This window comes from Thalassophryne amazonica, chromosome 8, assembly GCF_902500255.1.
Source record: "Thalassophryne amazonica chromosome 8, fThaAma1.1, whole genome shotgun sequence".
NCBI classification, from domain to species: Eukaryota; Metazoa; Chordata; class Actinopteri; order Batrachoidiformes; family Batrachoididae; genus Thalassophryne; species Thalassophryne amazonica.
In genome coordinates this window covers 64,335,332-64,356,770 of record NC_047110.1, presented here as the reverse complement: position 1 = coordinate 64,356,770, position 21,439 = coordinate 64,335,332, and the positions used below count along the sequence as shown (strand labels likewise).

General features: G+C 40.7%; 1 protein-coding gene across 3 annotated transcripts in view; it reads left to right on the top strand.

The window, feature by feature from the left end:
* The window catches only part of scaper (S-phase cyclin A-associated protein in the ER), a 234,050-nt gene that overhangs the window by 79,030 nt on the left and 133,581 nt on the right, over nt 1-21,439 (top strand). For 2 of the 3 annotated variants that reach the window (XM_034176502.1, XM_034176503.1), the window contains 7 exons: nt 2,830-2,957; nt 3,078-3,364; nt 3,866-4,210; nt 11,613-11,777; nt 18,234-18,300; nt 18,395-18,512; nt 20,940-21,051. In XM_034176502.1, coding sequence (XP_034032393.1) covers nt 2,830-2,957; nt 3,078-3,364; nt 3,866-4,210; nt 11,613-11,777; nt 18,234-18,300; nt 18,395-18,512; nt 20,940-21,051 — 1,222 coding nt within the window. The remainder of the gene's footprint in view (nt 1-2,829; nt 2,958-3,077; nt 3,365-3,865; nt 4,211-11,612; nt 11,778-18,233; nt 18,301-18,394; nt 18,513-20,939; nt 21,052-21,439) is intronic. The other variant, XM_034176504.1, reaches the window with a different exon arrangement.

Here is a 21,439-nt window from a genome sequence, read left to right as displayed (position 1 = left end):
TAGCAGGAGACCACTGATGTGTGCAGTGAATTCGGTGACACCAACCTGAATTTATTGAGTATTTTTCAGGTGTCTTGTCTTGGTGTCTTTTCTGGTGTCTTGCACTTTGTAGACTGTCCCTAAGCTTCAGTTTTTCCGCTGCCTGCTCGTTCAGGTCAATATTATTTTTTCGGCTCAGAGGACAGCTCATATGGATAAAAATAAGGTTGTAGCTCATTGTCTACCTTCCTGAGGTTATAAACTACTGTTGTTTGTTTTTCTGCAATGTTTCTCTTAAAGCTGGAGTGCCAGGAAGCATATTGAAATTGAGACGATTGTTAGAATTTTGATGGGGACCAAAGTAATTTTGTTTTAGTGTGAATATAAAGGATTCCCAAAATATTAGTCTGAACGTGATTAAAATTCATCCGTATCAAAGCAAATTCTGAATTATTGGCACATGCCAAAAATTCGAAAGCCAGGACGCCATCAGGGTGACGTCACAGGTTACGTGGGGAGGTTTCACCGCTAGCTGCGATGCATGAAGAAGGCAAGATGGAGGAGAGAGACAGTAGAAGTGGAAGAAAGCGAGAAGACTGGCAATATACACAGAAAGTGAAGAAAAAGACGTCATTTGGAGCGAGAGAAAAAGAGAAGATCAACGACATGGAGAGATCGTTGGGAGCAACTGCGACAGAAGACTGGCGATCGAACTCACGAGGATTTTGCAGTGCTGCTTTTGGATAGGCGAGTTGCCTGGTGACTGGTGTCTGACGGTGTACAGTTATGGTTATTATCTGAGTCTGTTATTATCTGCAGACGCACTTCCGGCTTGAATTCGTCTGCAGGGTTTGACGCTCGCTGGAGCGAAATGCGCTATGGATTTCCCTCAAATTATGTATGTTCACACGAATTAAAAATTCCCCAAAATTTTTAATGGGTTCTAAATATGATGTAGTTTATATATATTAAACTTCAGACTATATTTTATCTATTGAAGATTGCCAGTATTCCAGCTTTAAGATTATTGAGACGTTTACCTGAGGTGGAGGTTTCTGTCCTTTGTGAGTTTGACAGGTGGACCGTCTCAGTCAACTTCTCACCTGACACTGTCCGCAGAGTGGGACACACCCAGCGGGACCGGGCGCTTGACACCAGAAGTGAGAGCTGCTCGCAAATCTCCTCCCCACCTCAGCGGCTGTTGTGCCCTCCCAAAAAAAAATATTATTTTTGTGGTCATAGGGTTTGCGATCAAGATTTCCTGCAGTAATTGATCCGTAAACTGAAATCCTTAAACTACCTAAACTGGAAAAAAAGCTTGCGGATAATTCACGATTTACAGCTGATTCACGTTTTGGGGATTAACAAGATTTACTCCAGTAGAGGGACAGCTCAGGTGGGACGGTTTGGAGACAAAGTCAGAGAGGCGAAATTAAGATGGTTTGGACATGTGCAGAGGAGGGATCCAGGGTATATAATGAGAAGGATGCTGAGGATGGAGCCACCAGGCAGGAAAAGAAGATGGAGGCCAAAGAGGAGGTTTATGGATGTGCTGAGGGAGGACATGCAGGTGGTTGGTGTGCCAGAGGAAGGTACAGAGACCAGGTACATGGTGAGATGGGAATGATTGAAATGCTGTGGCGACCCCTAACGGGAACAGCCAAAAGACAAAGAAGACAACTCCAGTATGCACAGTCAATCTGGGCTGTTTTTGTCTCCAAATGTAATATGGCTTTAATTTGGTATTCAAATTGAATTATTGTATTTTATGATCAACAAATGTCTGTCTCTACCTCTTTGTAACCCGCAGTGTATTCAGAAAAAAAGCTCAACAAAACATCATCGCATACGTCATAATAAGACTGAATAATAATGATTTCATATCAAAGTGGTGTCTCCGATTTCACTCCTGCTGTGTTCTCACACAGAGCCATGTAGACTTAATTGTTCCACTGTGTGGTGCTCTACTGAAAAGCAACGTCCCTTCGTCAGCCTCCTCCAGACGGTGGATCCAGTATCACTGACAGTGGGGCGCCTGGTGCGCTTAGCTTAGCCATCGCTTTAGCTAAGCTTATGCCAGTAACTCAAAGGAATGGGAGCTGGTTCATATCACGGCTGTCTTGTTAAAAGCGGTCGCTCGTCATCATGTTTTGTCCAACTCCGAGATCACAGAAGCGGCTTCCTCAGTGAGACTGTGTTCAGCACGTAGTATCTTAGCTCAGCATGGCGCAACACCGTGGTGCAAACCACAAACGCGGCTGTTCCACGCTGGGAGAGGAAACATGCTTTAAGAATTTTCTACTGGCCACATGAATGGAAAGGTTAAAATCCGTGGTCAGATCCATCATGTTTTGACGACCATTCTCGCGCTGTGCTGGGCTTCACCTGTGCTGTTTGTATGAGATGCACTTCAAAAAATACTTCTCACTTTCCTCCTCAAAATATCTTTGGAAAATCTGTCCACCTAATAAGCAACACTGGTCACGTGACTGCATCCTTGCAAAATATAAATTTTAGCCATTTTGACATATTCACCATCAAAGTCCACAAAAAAACACTGATTTCACACTGTAAAAAATTACAGTGAGATGATGTAGCTTTGCCAGGGATATGTTAGATCGAGGATATAGTACCACTTACAGAAGTGTTCAAATCTTATGTGAAAATCAGACTTATCCACACCACCCTGAAGGGATCCAGTCTCTGTCATATGGTGAAAGAGGTTGGATGTGAGCCACTTCATCTTGTAATATGACATTTTGTAATTGCACTTTAGTATTGAAAATCATACCTGCTGACAGAAAAGACTGTGCATGAGCTCACTTGTTTGTATGTGTGTTTCATATTCAGTGGTCCTCCACCCACACTGGCTGCAGCCCGGCTTTCCCACACAGGCCTCAGCTGGGCAGACCGGGTGAAATGCAATCACTCCCTCCCTAATTCCAGTCAGCCTGCAACTTTGCCTTTAGAAAAACCAGGTATAGCTGTTCCCTCATGCACAAACTCAGAATGCCCCATGAGAATGTTTCCTTCTGACATGAAGTGTAAAGTTGTAATTAACCTTATTCTTTATTGACAGAATTCCTCGTGTTTTTCAGGTAAGGATTCTGAGGGCTGGGAAACTGTCCAGCGTGGACGTGCTGCCAAGCCTCGCTCTGCTGCCATAGTTGCCAAAGTCAGTCCTGTCATGGCTCGCATCACCCAAAAACAGGACGTTAGCAAGGATAAACGGTCACATCTGCAAGTACAGGAAGGGCAACAGCTTCATCCTCACTGTCCTCCAGACAAGGACAGGACCCAAACAGATACTGAACAGCAGCAATTGCATATGGATCCTGATACCCTGGAAGAAGTTGGTTATTCCAGTGACGGGCACATCATTGAGGTACTGAGGTTCAGTACCCTGTGACATCTTTCCACCAGAGCAGTCCCTGGATATCAATTATTCACAGGGAGCATAGTAATACAAGCCTACTTATCAGCCACATTGTTTTTGTTTTGAGCTTGGTGGTATTCATAGACAGACAGTCCAGACAGGGATATCATCTTAAAAGCGATTGATTGTACACTGGCATTTCAAAAGCTAGAAATCTCATTTTTGTTCTCATGAAATCAGTACTCTTTCAATGCCTCTAGACACACATGGTAAGGGTGTGTTATAGGCATTGGTTGATTTTTGAAATACAAATCTGCATTTCCAATCTAGTGGCTGATTTAAGAACGTAATCAAGTCTTTAGGGCATGTCATTTCCAGCTTCCCTGCATGATTTGTGTTTTCAAGTGTGTATCGAGGTGTGGATTTTTTGTTTTTGCTATCATGAATTGCTGTATGTATGTATGCATGTTTTAACTAAGATTGTGTATTTGTGTGTGAATGTCGGTGCAGCCCCCAGCAGAAAGTGCACAAGACATGGGGCAGTGTGTCGTCGCACCCTGTGAAGACACGCCTCCCCTCACAGCAGCTCTTGCACCAGCACAAGCCCTAGAGCCTGATCCATGCTCAGTCCCACCCTCAGCCATTACCTTATCAGACCTGGTCCCTGCTATGACCCCGTCCCCATCTCCTGACCTACCTCAGACGGATGGGCTTGGTGCACTCTTACCCTTGGGGGACAGTGGGGCTGTAGGGTGCACGACACAGGGCATGGCAACATCTGCTCCAGGACAGACTGAGACTCCCATGGCAGCGGTGAAACTGGAGACTGTGCTGGACCCCACAGAGCTTTCTACTGTGAGTGCTGAGAGATGGAGGAGCTAAGGGAGGGAACGGTGGGAGGGCCAGGGATCTCCAAGGATCTTTCACCGCCTAAACAAAGTTAGCAGTAAGAAACCAGACTAAATTTTCAGCCAAGATGGGATAGTTTTGTGTAAGGTTGTCGTAGCCCCAGTTTCTGTGAAAAATAACTAGATGATTTTTCTATTCAAGGATGGTGCTCACAATTTTCTATTTTTGTATTAATAATAATAATTGTTTTAAAGCACTATCAAGTGTGTATTGTACCCAGTGTGTTTCACACTTATACATTTGTTAAATGGTAAATGGGCAACATTGTACAGCATCTTCGGGTTGAGCAACAGATTTTGTGGGTGTGGGGGTTTCTACCTTATAAGATTTTTAACACAACACATGCTGAGCTGTATGCTAATCAACTTGGGAAGTCCTTTTGACGTCTTGGTGACATAGAGCACCTTATTTTGATTAGTCATCACATACTGGGAGGGCCCATGATGCACTGAATTTTTTTTTTTTTTTTGAAATGTTCAAAAACGATCAGTCATCTTCAGGTGTCATTAAGATATATTTCTTCATCCTGTCAATGTCCTGGCAGTTTCATAACAGCATCTTGCTTATTCATGAGCATTCTTTGTGATGCATAATAAAAATAAATGGCCATGAACCACCAAAATGCTGTCAGTGCAGCATTAAACCACCAGGACACAGTCAAGCTCATATGACGCAGACATTCTTTCGCTTCACCTGTAGCAGCATCAGTGGTTCGTAATCATTGACCAAATGTATTTCATAGTGTTAAAAATGCGTAATATGCAGCATTGTATTGTCGACTTGCTTACAGGTTGTAGCGTGTCGTCCTATCATTATGTGATGTTATGTCTTGACGTGACAGTTTGTGGATCTTGAAAACATTTTGTCAAGTCTAGATCAGATCGTTGTGGTGTGTTGCGATTCTCCTGCAATGTAGTAGTGTCTTCATAGAGCCAGATATACTGAGATCCCATATAATGAGTACTAAATTGCATTGGCATTCTAAAATTTTGCACGTTTGGTTGGTGGATGTTTTGTTGGTGATTTATTCAGAACAAATACACACATGACACCAGGTGGTTACATGACTCTACAATATATACACTGCTCAATAACATTAAAGAAACACTTTGAAAACACATCAGATCTCAATGGGGGTAAAAAAAAAAAAAAATATATCATGCTCAATATCTTTCCTGATATGGACTGGATAATGTGTTAGTAAAGAAAGGACGCTACATCGGTTAATGGAAATAAAAATTGGCAACCTACATAGGGCTGAATTCAAAGACACCCTGAAATCAAACTGAAAAACTGATGTGACAGGCTTGTCCATTTTGCCAAAATTGCATTGCAGCAACTCAGAATGGTACTTTGTAGTTTGTATGGCCCTCATGTGCTTGTATGCATGCATGGCAATGTTGGGGCATGCTCCTAATGAGATGATGGATGGTGCCCTGGGGGGGGGGGGATCTCTTCCCAGATCTGGACCAGGGCATCATCGCTTCTGTACAGTTTGAGGTGCAACTTGGTGGCATCAGATGGACTGAAACGATATGTCTCAGTGGTGGTCTATTGGATTTAATCAGGCAAGTGTGGGGGCCAGTCATTAGTATAAATTCTTTCATCCTCCAGGAACTGTGCATAGTAGTCGCGCCACATGAGGCCAGACATTGTCATGTACCAGGAAGAACCCAGAAACCCCTGCCACCAGTGTAGGGTCTGACAGTGGGTCCAAGGATTTCATCCCAATACCTAATAGCAGTCAGTGTGCCATCGTCTAGCCTGTAGAGGTCTGTGCGTCCTTCCATGGATTAGCCTCTCCAGACCATCACTGACTCGCCACCAAACCGGATATGCTGAAGGCAGCATAACATTCTCCACACTGTCTCCAGACCCTTTCATGTCTGTCACATATGTTCAGGTTGAACCTGCTTTCATCTGTGCAAAGCACAGGGCGCCAGTGGCGCAACTGTTCATTCTGGAGTTACATGCCTCCGCTCGGCTTTCCATGACAAAATCTCTTGTTAAAAGTGAAATCTGCCGGAAAATGGTTGATGTCCAGCTCTTGTGATAACCAGAGAAAATGCACACGACGGTCCCGGCTCCACAGAGGCATCCGTTTAGAAATGATCCGGTGGATTGTGGCTCTCTATGGCGGCACGGAGCGCGGCGCGCCGAGCGTCCTTAAAGCTGTAGTAACAGTCCTTATTCTCTGTGAAGCCCGTAAAATTTTCACCGAAAGCCAGATATATTTTTCGAATGGTTTCCAGCTGCCAGTCTCTAACAGTTTCTGAAAAAATTCTGATGGAAAAAAAAAGCCCAAATCATTCCGCCATTTCCTGACAATGAAAATCTGTCGAGGGGGTGGACCACTCCTCACTCAAAACCTGCTCACAGGCGAATGACGCAACCGACAGGCATGGAAAAACTCACGCATGCGCACAAGGGTTCAAGCTTGTCTGACGCAATCACACGTGATTCAAATCTATATGGTTTTTGAAAAAAATAATAAAATAATAAATAAAATAATAAGGTCGGATACTTTTCTAATAGACCTCGTGTGTGTGTGTGTGTGTATATATATATATATATATATATATATATATATATATATATATATATATATATATATATATATATATATATATATATATATATATATATATATATATATATATATATATATATATATATATATATATATATAAGGGTGGTTCAAAAAAATAAAAGTTGGAATTCATTACTCTCACCCCTTCATTTTATGATGCTTTGGGAAAAAACAAAGCCTTCCAAATATTTTTGTCATACATTAATATTTAGAGGTAGCACATCAAAGCTGAAGGTTGTAAATATATCAGTTATCACTGCCCGAGAGCCCGTGCAATAGGTTATCCATTATCCAGTATCTAATCACATCACTTATAAAGAGGATAGAAGTTAACCATCCGAGTGTAACTAAAGTATAATTTTATATTCAATTTAAAACTATACCTGGGTTTAAATATTTCTCACAAACAACATACTTTCAAAAATGTTATTTTAGGCTACAAGCTGAAAATTTTGCTTCAATTCACAGCTTCTTTTCTTTCAGATCTTTGGTGATGGTGAATCTAACATGAGATAAATGTAAAAAGAGACACTTGCTGACTTAACATGCTTAACCATTAAGTGGAAACTTCAGTAAAACATGTCAGCTACTAGAAGTAGAACATTTGTATACCTTATTGGTTCCACCGACTGAAATAAAGGGAAACAAATTGCCCTCAAATGGGCAAATACTCAAGGTATTTTTCTTCAAACACACTGATTTGAAGAAAACTGTCCATGATGCTGCTGTGACCTCTATAGACATGGCAATTCCTTTTTGGGAGAGAGCTAGAATCCCACTGAGGGCAAAGCAGCATCTGATCACAAAGTTAGAAAAGGTGTTCGGAAAATGGAAAACATTGAAAAAGACCAAGAATCGCAATACAGACAAGCAGAAGAAAGATGAAACAGTGTTTTGTGAATCTTTGGAGGACTTGTTTGACATGGCACATCAGGATGTCCTAACAACGATAAAGTTTGAAGATGACAGACAGTTCCTACTTGCTCAGCGAGAGAAAGGTAGAAGGGGATGCATGGCAGGCATAGATAAAATACAAACTGCCAAAGAACAAAGAGCAGAAAAAAGGAAAGCTGCAGAAGCAAAATACAAAGAGAAACTGGAGGAGCCTGGACCATCTAATGTCTCACTACCTGACACTGTCTCCAGCCAGAGTGAAGAGAACACAGAAAGTCCAGATGAAGAATTTGTTATGCCAGTGCCACAAAAAGCCAGTAAAATTAAAGCTGTTGTAACTCCAGGACTTGCAGCAGCATTGGATAGGACCAAAACAACAGACAGAAGTGCCACCTATATTCTGACTGAAACGGCAGCAAGTCTTGGTCATGATGCAAGAAACTTAAATATCATTATCATGTAAAGGATGTTCTCTTATGTTACACAGCTGTATAATTGGTTCTTGTGCTGATTCATACCTTTTTGAATATTAAGTACTGCAAGGCATAAAGAATATTATTGTTTGGGGCTAGATCAAAATATATGTGGAAATATATAAAGCATAAACGTATTTAAATTTATCAATAATGAAAGTATTTCATCAATAAAATGAAAATGCAATGTTTGATTGTTACAAAATCTTCGCTACCCCAGTATGTAGGTATTGTAGGAGCATGATACATGTACGAGAAGAACTGCATCTCACAATTCATGTTTTAGTGTTAACTATTTTATGGGATATGAAAAGATTTGATTTTCCAATGTATTGCCATAATTTCTGTCCTGACATATCAATATTAAACTGACAGAAATAATTTGGAAATATCTGGAAATGACCATACTATATGACAAAGTTATTGCGAGCAAAATCTTTAAGGGCTCTGTGCTACCAGTAAAAATTATTAGAGTTTTCTGAAATTGTACATGATGTGTTTTTATGTTAGGTACAACAAATTTAGAGGGTGAGACGAAGTTTTTTGAAAAAAAAAATTTTTTGACCATTTTTATGGACCACCCTAACATATATATACACATACATACATACACACACACAATTTCATGTAGACAGCTATAAAACCCTTTCTAAATGCTCAGTGAAAGTTACTTTCCCTTAAAAGTACGATACCACCACTGAGCTTTTTAAGAGTTAAGTCATAAAAAGAATTCTCTTTGGCACCACTATAATTTTATTTTTTGGCCTTTTTAAAAGTGGAATCACAATATGACATTGCCAATATGAACAAATTCACATTGTCTAGAAAAAAATTAATAAATAGTTCCCCTTAAGGGCAAAATTTCAAAAGAGCAGATGCATTGACCTACTTGCAGTAGTGATCCATACAGTCTGTGATAGCGACATCATAGATCACATGGGGGCTTGCGCCAGGGATGCTGGGAAGCACATGGTGACAGCCATTCAGAATGAACAGACAGTGTAATGTCAGCTGGTTGTGAGCTCGAGCAAAATAATTCAACATGGCGAAAAATGATCCGGAACAACTGTTTCTGTCTAAATCTGTTATTAGTTTTATAAAAACTAGTGAGAAATTCTAAATCTAAAAACACTGCTTTTGTAGCCAGATAACACCTGTGAAGTGATTTGCTAGACGTCTTACTGATGTCAGCATTCACACTGTCTGCATGCATTACATGGTGTCAAAGGTAGCTTGCGGTCATTTCAAAAGCTCATGGATGCGCACATGCACTAACTCCTGCAGACAACAGAAAGAAAAGAAAATATTTGTTGTTGAATTCCCCCCAGGTAAATGCAGTGACACTGCACTGCCATGTTTTTTATGTTACAGCCTTATTCCAAAATGGATGAAATTCTTTTTTCTCTCTCGCTCTCAAAATTCTACACGCAATTCCCCATAATGACAATGTGGAAAAAGTTTTTGAGAGTTTTGCAATTTTTTAAAAAGTAAAAACGCTAAGAAATCACGTACATAAGTATTCGTAGCCTTTGCATTAAAGCTCAAAATGGAGCTCTGGTGCATCCTGTTTCCATTGATCATCCATTGATCCATTGATGCTTCTACAGCTTAACTGGAGTCCACTTGGGGTAAATTTAGTTGATTGGACATGATTTGGAAAGGCACACACCTGTCTACATATAAGGTTCCACAGTTGACAATGCATGTCAGAGCACAAACCAAGTATGAAGTCAAAGGAATTGTCTGTAGACCTCAGGATTTTCTCAAGCCACAAATCTGGGGAAGGGTACAGAAACATTTCTGCTGTTTTGAAGGTCCCAATGAACACATTGGCCTCCATCATCCAAAAATGAAAGAAGTTTGGATTCATCAGGACTCTTCTTAGAGCTAGCCACCCATCTAAACTGAGCATTCGGTGGAGAAGGGCCTTAGTCTATGGCATCAGATCAGTGACAAAACCCCACTCGTGTAACAAATGCGTTAACGCATAGATATTAACTGCGCATGTGCAAATAATCACTGCGCGCGCGCAAATGATCTCTGCGCGCGCACGAGGACCAATCATTTCTACATAAATTCAGCATTATTTCATAACAAATTACAGAAAGTCCTAAAAATCACTTCCTGACACTCATCTGCAGACCTGCAGGTGGTGAATTTTAGGACTTTATGTAATTTGTTATGAAATAATGCTGAATTTATGTGGAAATGATTGTTGTACAGAAGCTTCAGAGATTTGTCGCTGAGATAGATGATGACTGGAGTGAAGTTTTAAGCAGAAATGAGGTGATAATCGCTTAACGCCGTTGTCTCCGACTGACTTCTGCGTCAGAGGAAGGCTGTCAATCAAACCTCGCTCTCCAGAGACGGTCACTCACAGCAGAGCAAGTACCAGCCTGGATCCCATAGTGCCATAAGTTTCAAGCGAGTGAGCAGGAATTCTCTGCGCGCAAGCAGAAATCAAGTTTGAGCGGGTGGGAGAAGCGCTGGTCCTCGCATGCAGCGACAGTTTGCGCACAGTTAATATCTACGTGTGAACGCATTTTTTACGCATGTAGGGTTTTGTCACTGATCTGACGCCATATTAGTCAGGGAGGTGACCAAGAACACAATGGTCACTTTGTCAGAGCTCCAGCATTCCTTTGTGGAGAGAGGAGAGCCTTCCAGAAGGAATGTTGATGCGACATTATTCTTTGTTGTGGATCAGTTCATTTACATGCGTTAAGATTTGAAGCACATTTGAACAAATATGGGTCACTGTTGTTAAAATGTTATGTTCCAACAAGATGATTGAAAATAGAGTTCATATGCACTAAAGACAGTCTCATTCTCACATCAAGTGGAAGTAAGACTGGAGTTTGATTGCATTTAAATCTTACATCATTTGCCTCCTTCCACCATCTCTTCATCCTTGCAGTAAACATGCTCTGCATGACACTTGAATGCTTTCTCACTTGTGATTTTTGTGGTAAAAATTGTAGAGATTCATATGGTGCACCTTTCAGTCCTTGGGTCTTGCATGTGCTACAGTGAATCAGAATGCACTATATTTGTCTGTATTTTCAAAGATGGTAGATTAAATATTTATCCTTTACTTTCATTTTTAAGATATAATCTTGTCTTTAAATTATAGTCTGTGACAAGAAAAATGGAAATTGTGGCATGTCCTTTTTAGTCAAAGATATGAATTTTTGCTTTGCCTCCCTTTTACATAAGGGTGAGCAAAAAATATTTCCAACACATCCTTGACAAAGTAACAACAAAACCCAAAATAATTTTACAAAGGCATTTTAGGCATTATTACTAAAATGATTGTGTGGTTTGATGTGTGTGCACTGTGCATGAAATGTGCCAGACTGTGTGTGAGGTGGTCTCTGTTCCTTATGTTTAGCCCCAGTCCATGGCTGAGGTCCTGGCCAAGAAAGAGGAGCTGGCTGACCGACTGGAAAAAGCCAATGAGGAGGCGATTGCCAGCGCCATTGCTGAAGAGGAACAGCTGACCAGAGAGATTCAGGCTGAGAACGACATGGAGGCTGACAATGAAAGTGACTTCTCTGTAAGATTACCCATTATCATACTCATTAATATGAGCAGTATTTAGCACCATTGATTAGCCCAGCAATTTTAAAGGACATGTCGCACTGAAATTGTAACAGTTTAGATTTAGGCTATTAGCAACCATCCGATGATCCACTGCAGGCATTGACATTAAGCTTTTTATGAGGTCTATTAGACAATAAACCGACCCTTTTATTTTTTTTTAACTATATGGATTTGAATGACGTGCGATTCCACCAATCATGCTTGAACCCTCGTGTGCATGCGTGACTTTTTTCACGCGTGTCGGTGACGTCATTTCCCTGTAGGCAGGCCTTGAGTGAGATGTGGTCCCGCCCTCTCGGCTGAATTCCTTTGTTTCACACGGTGCTCCAGACGGCGCGCGTTGCTTTATCTTTTTATCTTTTTCTGGACCTGTGAGGAATATCCGAGTGGATACTATTCGGGAAATTAAGCTGGTTTTCGGTGAAAAGTTTAACGGCTGATGAGAGATTATGGGGTGTTTCTGTTGGTGTAAGGACTTCCTACAGAGCGGGACGTCCTGCAGCGCTTCCAGGCGCCGTTGTCGGCCTGTTTCGACCTGAAAACATCCTAATTTAAGGCTTAATTCACCCAGGACGTCGTGAGAGAACAGAAGATTCAGAAGAGGCCGGCATGAGGACTTTATGCAGACATTCCACTGTTTAAGGACATTTTTTAATGAAAGACGTGCGTGCAGATTCGCCGAGTCGTTTCCGTGACGACTCGGCGAATCTGTGTGCGCCGCGACAGGAAAAACACCTCCGTGTTGAAAACCATTTGTAAAATTCAGGCGGCTTTTGCTGGCTTTCAACAAGTGAGTAACTGAGAAATTGTTTAACAGCTTGGGCATGTTCCAACTTGCCCGTTAAGGTTTCAAACGGAGGTGTTCTTCCTGTCGCGACCCCCCGCGGTCGGGTCCGGCCCGACATGCGACTGCCCGCACGTTCTTCTTGTCTGTTAACAATGGAATGTCCGAATAAACTCCTCATGCCGACTTCTTCTGAAAGTTCTCTGTTCTCTGACGACTTACTGGGTCAACAGAGCCTGAAATGTGGAAGTTTTCAACTTGAAACGGCGAGACGCTGCCGCCTCGAAGCGCAGATCGCCGTCAGGCGCCGTGGGCCGTCCTTACAGCGACACTACCAGACCAAAATCTCTCATCAGCCGTTAAAATTTTTACCGAAAACCAGCTGAGTTTATCGAATGGTGTCCACTCAGTTGTGCCTTACAGTTTTGAAAAAATTTTGATCAAACAAAGCAGCAGTCTCTGAGCCATTCCTAAACAATGAAAAAAACGACGAGAGGGTGGGCGACTCCTCACTCAAAGACTGCCCACAGGCGAATGACGTAACCGACAGGCGTGAAAAAACTCTCCCATGCCCACGAGGGTTCAAGCATGTCTGATGTAATCACACGTGATTCAAATCCATATGGTTTTTGAAAAAAATAATAAGGTCGGATACTTTTCTAATAGACCTCGTAGTGTACCTGTCCATAGGACAAGTAACCCTGGCAGTTTACTTGTCCTATAGGAAAAGCTGGTTGTCCAGACAATCCGTGAGTGAGATTCAAATTAAATACTTATTACATATACTTTGCTCTGACTTGCCACTTAATAAAAATCTGTCATACTTCTTTTGTTTATAAGTACTGTAACTTTAATATTCCAACATATGAATTGCAGCTGAAATAAAAAAAAATTACATTTCAACATTTTCTGGGACTGAGATTCAGATTAAATATTGATCACATCTACTTTGCTGTGACATATCACTTCTTGAAAATGTTAATACTGTTACTCTCCTGTGTGGGTGGTAAAATTTTGCAGTTTTATTTCAGATGTGGCAACAGAAACAGTTCATGTGTGGTAATACAGGGAGGTACTTATTGCCTTAATCCAATTTTTTTTAAAAAGTCACTAAAAGACACAAAACACAAATAATGCATGGCCTGTGGTCTTATAGTTTTTAAAAATGTGGTGATGGACACATAATGATCCTGACATTTACTTTGTCTTCTATTTCTGGAACTGCAGACTGTATGAAACCAACATATTTCATGTTTTGTGAGATCAGCTTTATTTTTATTTATTTTTTGTTAATATATATCCATTCCTACATTTGAGGCCTGCAGCATTTTCCAAGAAAATAAGGTTGGGACGGGGCAGTTTAATGTTAATGGAAGAATTAGTTAATAATATTTACAGCCAGTTTTCTTGGGAAATGTCAGCGGATGAATACATGAACATTTCCAACTTATTGAATATTTCTTAGACTTTATGTACATCAATCATTCAGAAATACAAACAGTGGGGTACTTTATGGTAAATCTGTGTCAGGTAGGAAGTTCTCAAAAACTAAATGTCCATGCTGGAAGAAGACAAGTGAGGGAAGCCACCAAGACAAAACTTTGGAAGAATGTTTGGCTTCTGTGGGTGTGAGTGGAGAAACTGGGAATATAACAACATTTTTATTTTATCTTCATTTTACATACAGTCCCTACTTTTTTATTTGTGGTTGTTTCTGTTTCATTTCTGAAATTAAAGAACTGCTATAAGGAAAAGTGTTAACATTTTATTGTTTTTTAAAACTTTTTAGTAGAACAAACACAAAAACCAAACTCTGAACAATGCAGACTGATTTGACTTGTGATTTTTGAAAATAATAAGCAGTAACTTATTTTGAAATAAATGAAACGCAGAGCTGCAGCCTAATAATTTTGAAAAATAAAAATCAGCGGCTTGTATTTTTATTCTGACTACAGTTCATTTCCTCAGTCACGTTTTGTGCTTGATTATTAAACAACTACATTAAGTCATCTAAAACAGGGGTGGCCAAGTTCGGTCCTCGAGAGCCACCTTCCTGACACTCTTAGTTGTCTTCCTGCTCCAACACACCTGAATCCGAATTGGATTCAGGTGTGTTGGAGCAGGAAGACAACTAAGAGTGTCCTTCCTGACACTCTTAGTTGTCTTCGGATTCAGGTGTGTTGGAGCAGGAAGACAACTAAGAGTGTCAGGAAGGTGGCTCTCGAGGACCAAACTTGGCCACCCCTGATCTAAAATAAATATCTGTGGAAAATAACAGCCTGTTAAAGTTCTCAGCTAGAGTTCTCAGCTGCTTTATGTGATTTCTGCTTCTGAACATCACTGCAGAGTTTCTCCACATCAGTTTTTTTTTTTTAAACACACGTGTGTGTGATTTTTAGTCTGTTCATCCATATATTCTCATTTTAAGGAATTTTGACCAATTTATTTCATCTCATAATTTCAGTATAATTGTCACCGGCACGTGCACACTGTGTGAACAGGACGTACTGTCAGAACTGTCCAGAGAGAAATAAAGGCAGCACCACAGTTTGTGTTGTGTTTCACTCTGCACTCGGCCCCCCCCGTCCCCCGCCCCTCTTCTCTCTCCTCTCCCTCCTCGTTGCCAGCCGACTCTCGCACGCACACACACAGAGACGGCTGCAGCGATCGGACCTAGTCTTAATTTTAGACGGCTTTAAGCAAAGCCGCCCGCTATTTTTTGGCGTCTTTTTCGAAAATTGACCGCTCAAATGACAGCAGGATGGCTCGCTGCCTAAAACCTTGGTTTCTGCTCCCGCGAATTTTTAATCCCTTATTGTCCCAATCACGTGATAAATAGCAAAGTTGACTCCCATCCCGTGGGATTCCCGAAAAAATGTCATCCTCTACTATGAACACACACTCCATACAGTGGTCTCACGCACACATTATGTTTTCCGATTGTCCGCTGCATGGAGAGTGGCAGGAAAAACCGAAGACGCTTTTTTGCGAGGTGCGAGACAAGACGTGATGTAAATAAGAAAATAAAAATGCGGCGGTCAGGTATTTTGGTTCTGAGCGATGAAAATAAAGAATTTGAACGCTTTAAACCAAAAAAAATGCCACTTGTCCGGTTGGACAATGATTTAGAGCTATTGCTTGTCCAGTCACATTTTACACTTGTCCCGGGCAATCAGACAAGCGGTAATGTCGATACCTGCACTGGGATTTCTTTGTGTACTTCCATGACCGGTTTCAAAGTATACGGCATGCGCAGCAAACGGCTACGGAGACTTCCGAAAACAAAGTACTCGTGTGTTTCCGACAGGTGACATACACTCAACAAAAATATAAACGCAACACTTTTGGTTTTGCTCCCATTTTGTATGAGATGAACTCAAAGATCTAAAACTTTTTCCACATACACAATATCACCATTTCCCTCAAATGTTGTTCACAAACCAGTCTAAATCTGTGATAGTGAGCACTTCTCCTTTGCTGAGATAATCCATCCCACCTCACAGGTGTGCCATATCAAGATGCTGATTAGACACCATGATTAGTGCACAGGTGTGCCTTAGACTGCCCACAATAAAAGGCCACTCTGAAAGGTGCAGTTTTGTTTTATTGGGGGCGATACCAGTCAGTATCTGGTGTGACCACCATTTGCCTCATGCAGTGCAACACATCTCCTTCACATAGAGTTGATCAGGTTGTCAATTGTGGCCTGTGGAATGTTGGTCCACTCCTCTTCAATGGCTGTGCAAAGTTGCGACGACGATCTGGAGTCAGGTCAAGACCCCAATGAGGACGACGAGCATGCAGATGAGCTTCCCTGAGACGGTTTCTGACAGTTTGTGCAGAAATTCTTTGGTTATGCAAACCGATTGTTTCAGCAGCTGTCCGAGTGGCTGGTCTCAGATGATCTTGGAGGTGAACATGCTGGATGTGGAGGTCCTGGGCTGGTGTGGTTACACGTGGTCTGCAGTTGTGAGGCTGGTTGGATGTACTGCCAAATTCTCTGAAACGCCTTTGGAGACGGCTTATGGTAGAGAAATGAACATTCAATACACGAGCAACAGCTCTGGTTGACATTCCTGCTGTCAGCATGCCAATTGCACGCTCCCTCAAATCTTGTGACATCTGTGGCATTGTGCTGTGTGATAAAACTGCACCTTTCAGAGTGGCCTTTTATTGTGGACAGTCTAAGGCACACCTGTGCACTAATCATGGTGTCTAATCAGCATCTTGATATGGCACACCTGTGAGGTGGGATGGATTATCTCAGCAAAGGAGAAGTGCTCACTATCACAGATTTAGACTGGTTTGTGAACAATATTTGAGGAAAATGGTGATATTGTGTTCATCTCATACAAAATGGGAGCAAAAACAAAAGTGTTGCGTTTATATTTTTGTTGAGTGTAGCTATTAGAAGCATCCCAGCGTGTGCTTCAATGGAATGTAGCTGTTAACATTAACACTGAGGCACAGATTAATTCCAAAGTTGCCATAAGTGTGATGTTGTGTTATGATGATTTGTTTATAAGTGAAAACTGTTTATTTTAATGCAGTCACGGTAAATGCAACAATTCTGAGAAGGTTTAGTGCACCTGTGGCCATGAGCCATAAATGCAGCCTGTCAATAACGATCTCTGCTCGAGGCTCAGCTTTGTGCTCAATTAATTGAGTGTTGTTATCAATAAAAAAGAAAAAATATATCTGCTGCCAGGGGGGAAAACTTCGTGGAGACATTCATGTTCACATCAGCAGGAGCTCCTCCCCATCTCATCAGCTGCACAGCGCGTGCGCACACACACACACACACACACACACACATTCCAGCTCCAAATTCACACTCAAATTAAAAAAAAAAAAAAAGCCTTCCACAAAACATAAAATGGGGAAAATCTGAGCATGCTAGACCCACCCAGAAGTAGATTTATTTCCAAATGTAAACTCCACATGATCAAAGCCCCCCACACATGCGCGATCGCTGGCTGCTGCTCTGCTTTTAATTCGGTCATGATTATGGCATGTTAAGTACATTAACTCCTGGAAATAATGTATTCTGACTTCTTCCAATGTAACAAATCCATTTCCCTGTCAGGAAGTCTGTTCAAAACAGTATCATGGAGCTGTCCCCACGTTCATGTACACAGCTTCAGTAAACCAGCATCCACACAAACAGCACGTCACCACAATTTAGGTTCAAAAATCCACGCTCTGAAAAAGTTAAGAGTTTCGGGGTGAAGTGTGTTATCTCCTGTCTGTAAATCCAAGCCATCACTTTCAAACGAAGCTCAGAAGTTTTGTTTTTGGACGGAGCAGGTTCGTTTCCCTCTGTGTGTCAGTCATCGGGATGTTTCTGCCCATTCTAAAATGTACGTCGCACACTGAAAAATGCCGAGTGAGATGTTTTCCTGAAATACTCCTGCTAACGCTCAGAGTGAGAGGAATAAAATACATCAACGAGCACTAATTATTAGCACGTGTGCGGCAAGTCTTACAATCATGAGTGCTTTTATGTTGTCTTGCTAACTGGGATGTTAAATGTGTGACATGTCCTTTAAAATAGTTTGGTCTGGTGTCAGATTTTCTTTTAAACTATAAAATAATGCATTAAAGAATTAAATTTCTGTACTCCAGGCTAGCATCGGCAGTGTAGGCTGTGGAATGAATATGGACTGGAATGATATTGTGTCTGATTACGAAGGTATGGCACTCCTCAGCTGTTTGATAACTACTTCATTGTAAAGGAATTTATTTACATTTATGCCTGTTGATTTACATCTTTGACTTTCATGTAGCTCGAGAGCAGTGGCATCAGACAACTTCATGGGGGGACATTGTAGAAGAAGAACCTGCTCGGCCACCCGGACATGGGATCCACATGCACGAGAAATTGTCTTCACCTTCACGTAAAAGGTGCTGTTTCACTTTTTGTGTTGACTAAGCTTTTCTGGCCCTTTTCAGACATAGTCCATGTGACCTCGCTTTTATTCAAAGAGCCACCTTGAAACAAATATTGCACATGCCCGTATCTAAAAAGTATCTGCATCCACGCAGAGTTGTATTCATTTCTTCTGTGGCATTTGAAGCATGTAGAGCAAGTCAAAGTAGTGTTCAAGCTGATAGACTAGTTTTAATGTTTAAAGCATGTGTTTTGGGAGGGGGGATTAGGACGTATTTGTTCAGGTTATATTTAAGCAATCTATGAACATTCTGTATCCCACTTATGTGTATAAATACTTACCTGCTTTGGCCTCATTTTTATGGAAATGCAACTGTAAAATATCACTCAACCATAACAACAGTTATATAAATAAAGAAGTATGCAAATAATGCCAGATTACACAAATTTGGATGCACATAAAATTTAAGAATGAGGTAATAAAGATTACAGGATAGAGTAAAACTTCAGAGGTATTCAGATTTCAGTGCAACTGACAAATCTAAAAAAAAAAAGGGGGAAACATTTGAAAATAGATCAATAAAATGCAACATAAGCAAACATGCAGTTGTTTTTGTCATAGCTGATCATGGTTCCTGTTTTCATCACAGCGTGCAATCATCTGAAAATATGTTAATCCTAGTAGTTTTTTAAATTGTATTAGTAACTGTATTAACTTTATCTGTATTTTTATTGTTACTAAAAAACAGTATTTCAGCTTTATTTACAGTCAGGCACTGAAAAACATCTGCACATTTTTAGTCCATAACCTAAAACGTTCATCACAACAACAACAAAAAATTAAGTAAATAAACATCCTTGAAAAAAATTTACATTAAATTCAAATAATGTAATCAAAAAGTAATAAACTTTACTAATTTCATTAAATTACTATTTGTTCATGTCATATATTTTCTTGTGTGATAGTAATTGAAAAACACATTTTAAATAAATAAATAAAAATTATTGTGGGAGTGGCAGCACAGTGGCTTAGTGGTTAGCACTGGTTTCTCACGGCAAAAAGGTCGTGAGATCGCTTCCCACCTGGTCCTTTCTGTGTGGAGTTTGCATGTTCTCCCCATCTTCATGTGGGTTCCCTCTGGATGCTTTGGCTTCCTCCCACTTCCAAAGACATGCAAGTTAGGTGAATTGTTGACTCTAAATTGACAGTGTGTGTGTGTGTTTCTCTATATGTGACCCTGCGATAGACCGCCGTCCTGTCCAGGGTGTATCCTGCCTCTCAGTACATGACAAGACAGTCCAGCCTCCTTTCCTTCTTTTGAATAGAATTTTCATTGTATTTTATACAATGACAGCTCTATTCTATTTCTTTATAAGGAGTTCAGTAAACACAATTTTACAGTACACAGTCCTTGATCTGTTCTTTCTCCTTTTTCAGCCATTGTACTCTTGTAAAAAATAAATAAATTAAAAAAACAAAGAAACAAAACAGATGTAAAATCTAAACACCAAGAAAGAGTAAAAATGAATTAGAACATGAACTTAAAGGCTGCATTCTGTGTTCGGCCCATTCCACTTAGCTAACAGCTTTTATTATTTACTTTATTTAAAAAAAAAACATGGCCTGCCAGTCATCCATACTGCTGATATAGATGAAAGCCAGCTAAGAGGCCACAATGTCAAAGAACACACCCAAATAATAAATGCTACAATTTTAGAGCCAGCTAAATAAGACAACAATTTATAACAGCCTGTTGCACCTTGACAATTTAGCCAGCGTATACTGACTCGTGAAAAATTTGGCGAATACGCTGGCTATGTTGAATAGCTTATGCAGCTGTCACACCATGATAATTTAGCCAGCATATGCTGACGTATCAAAAATGCTGCCAGTACGCCATTATACGGTAGCTGGCACGTTCAGTAAGTTCAGTGGTCATTCTAACACTTCAAACACATCTACATAAGTCGATATGCATTGGAGATAAGTTTGCTATAATTTACACATAGGTTCAAAGCAAGTTGCTCATAGGTTAGAAATATGTTTTGGGTACACTAGACATTATCTCAATGCATTTCGACTTATGAGTAACTTACAAGTAATGTCTGTCAACAATTGCATAATTTACTGCCCACAACTTATGGGCCATGTATCTGGGATGCATGAGCCATACACTGGCATGCGTTGAAAGTATTGTGCATGCACAAAGTTTTTTCAGTGGCCTTGCCATACTACGACACATACCAGCATACGTCAGTGTGCTCTTAACATATACAAAACTTACCCATAACTTGCTAAACATACGGCAGCATACTCACCAAATTTTGAATACGTCAACATGTGCAGGCTAAATCGTCAAGGTGTGTATAAATTGGCCCAAGTATCTATTAGTTTGTAAATATACACACAGATAAATAATTTGTTTTCATATTTATGACAGAACCATTGCAGAGTCGAAGAAGAAACATGAGGAGAAACAGCTGAAGGCACAGCAGCTGAGAGACAAACTTCGGGAAGAAAAGACACTCAAAATGCAGAAGCTTTTGGAGAGAGTGAGTAAGCTGTGCCGACTCAAAGGGAAGCACCCAATGAAAAAAAAAAAGCCTCTTGCAAACTAAGCAGAGTTTGGTCCACAGGGAGGGATCCTGTCAACACACTGTGAGATAGAATCACTAAATATTGCAACCCTCCACTCCCGTCTAGGCCAGCATGCTGCAGACACTCATGAGAAAGACCTTTGGCCAGAATCAACAGCCTTTCATGAAGTTTGTATTTGTTCTCCAGGCTGTGTTTCAATTAAGAAAAATAAATGGAATACATCAACATTAACCACATAAATACATAAAGTGGTGTATATTCATCCCGACAGGGACATACAGGACAGAGTAATAACTGATATCTTAAGAATCCTTTCTGCTGTCTTGAAAAATTGTAATTTCT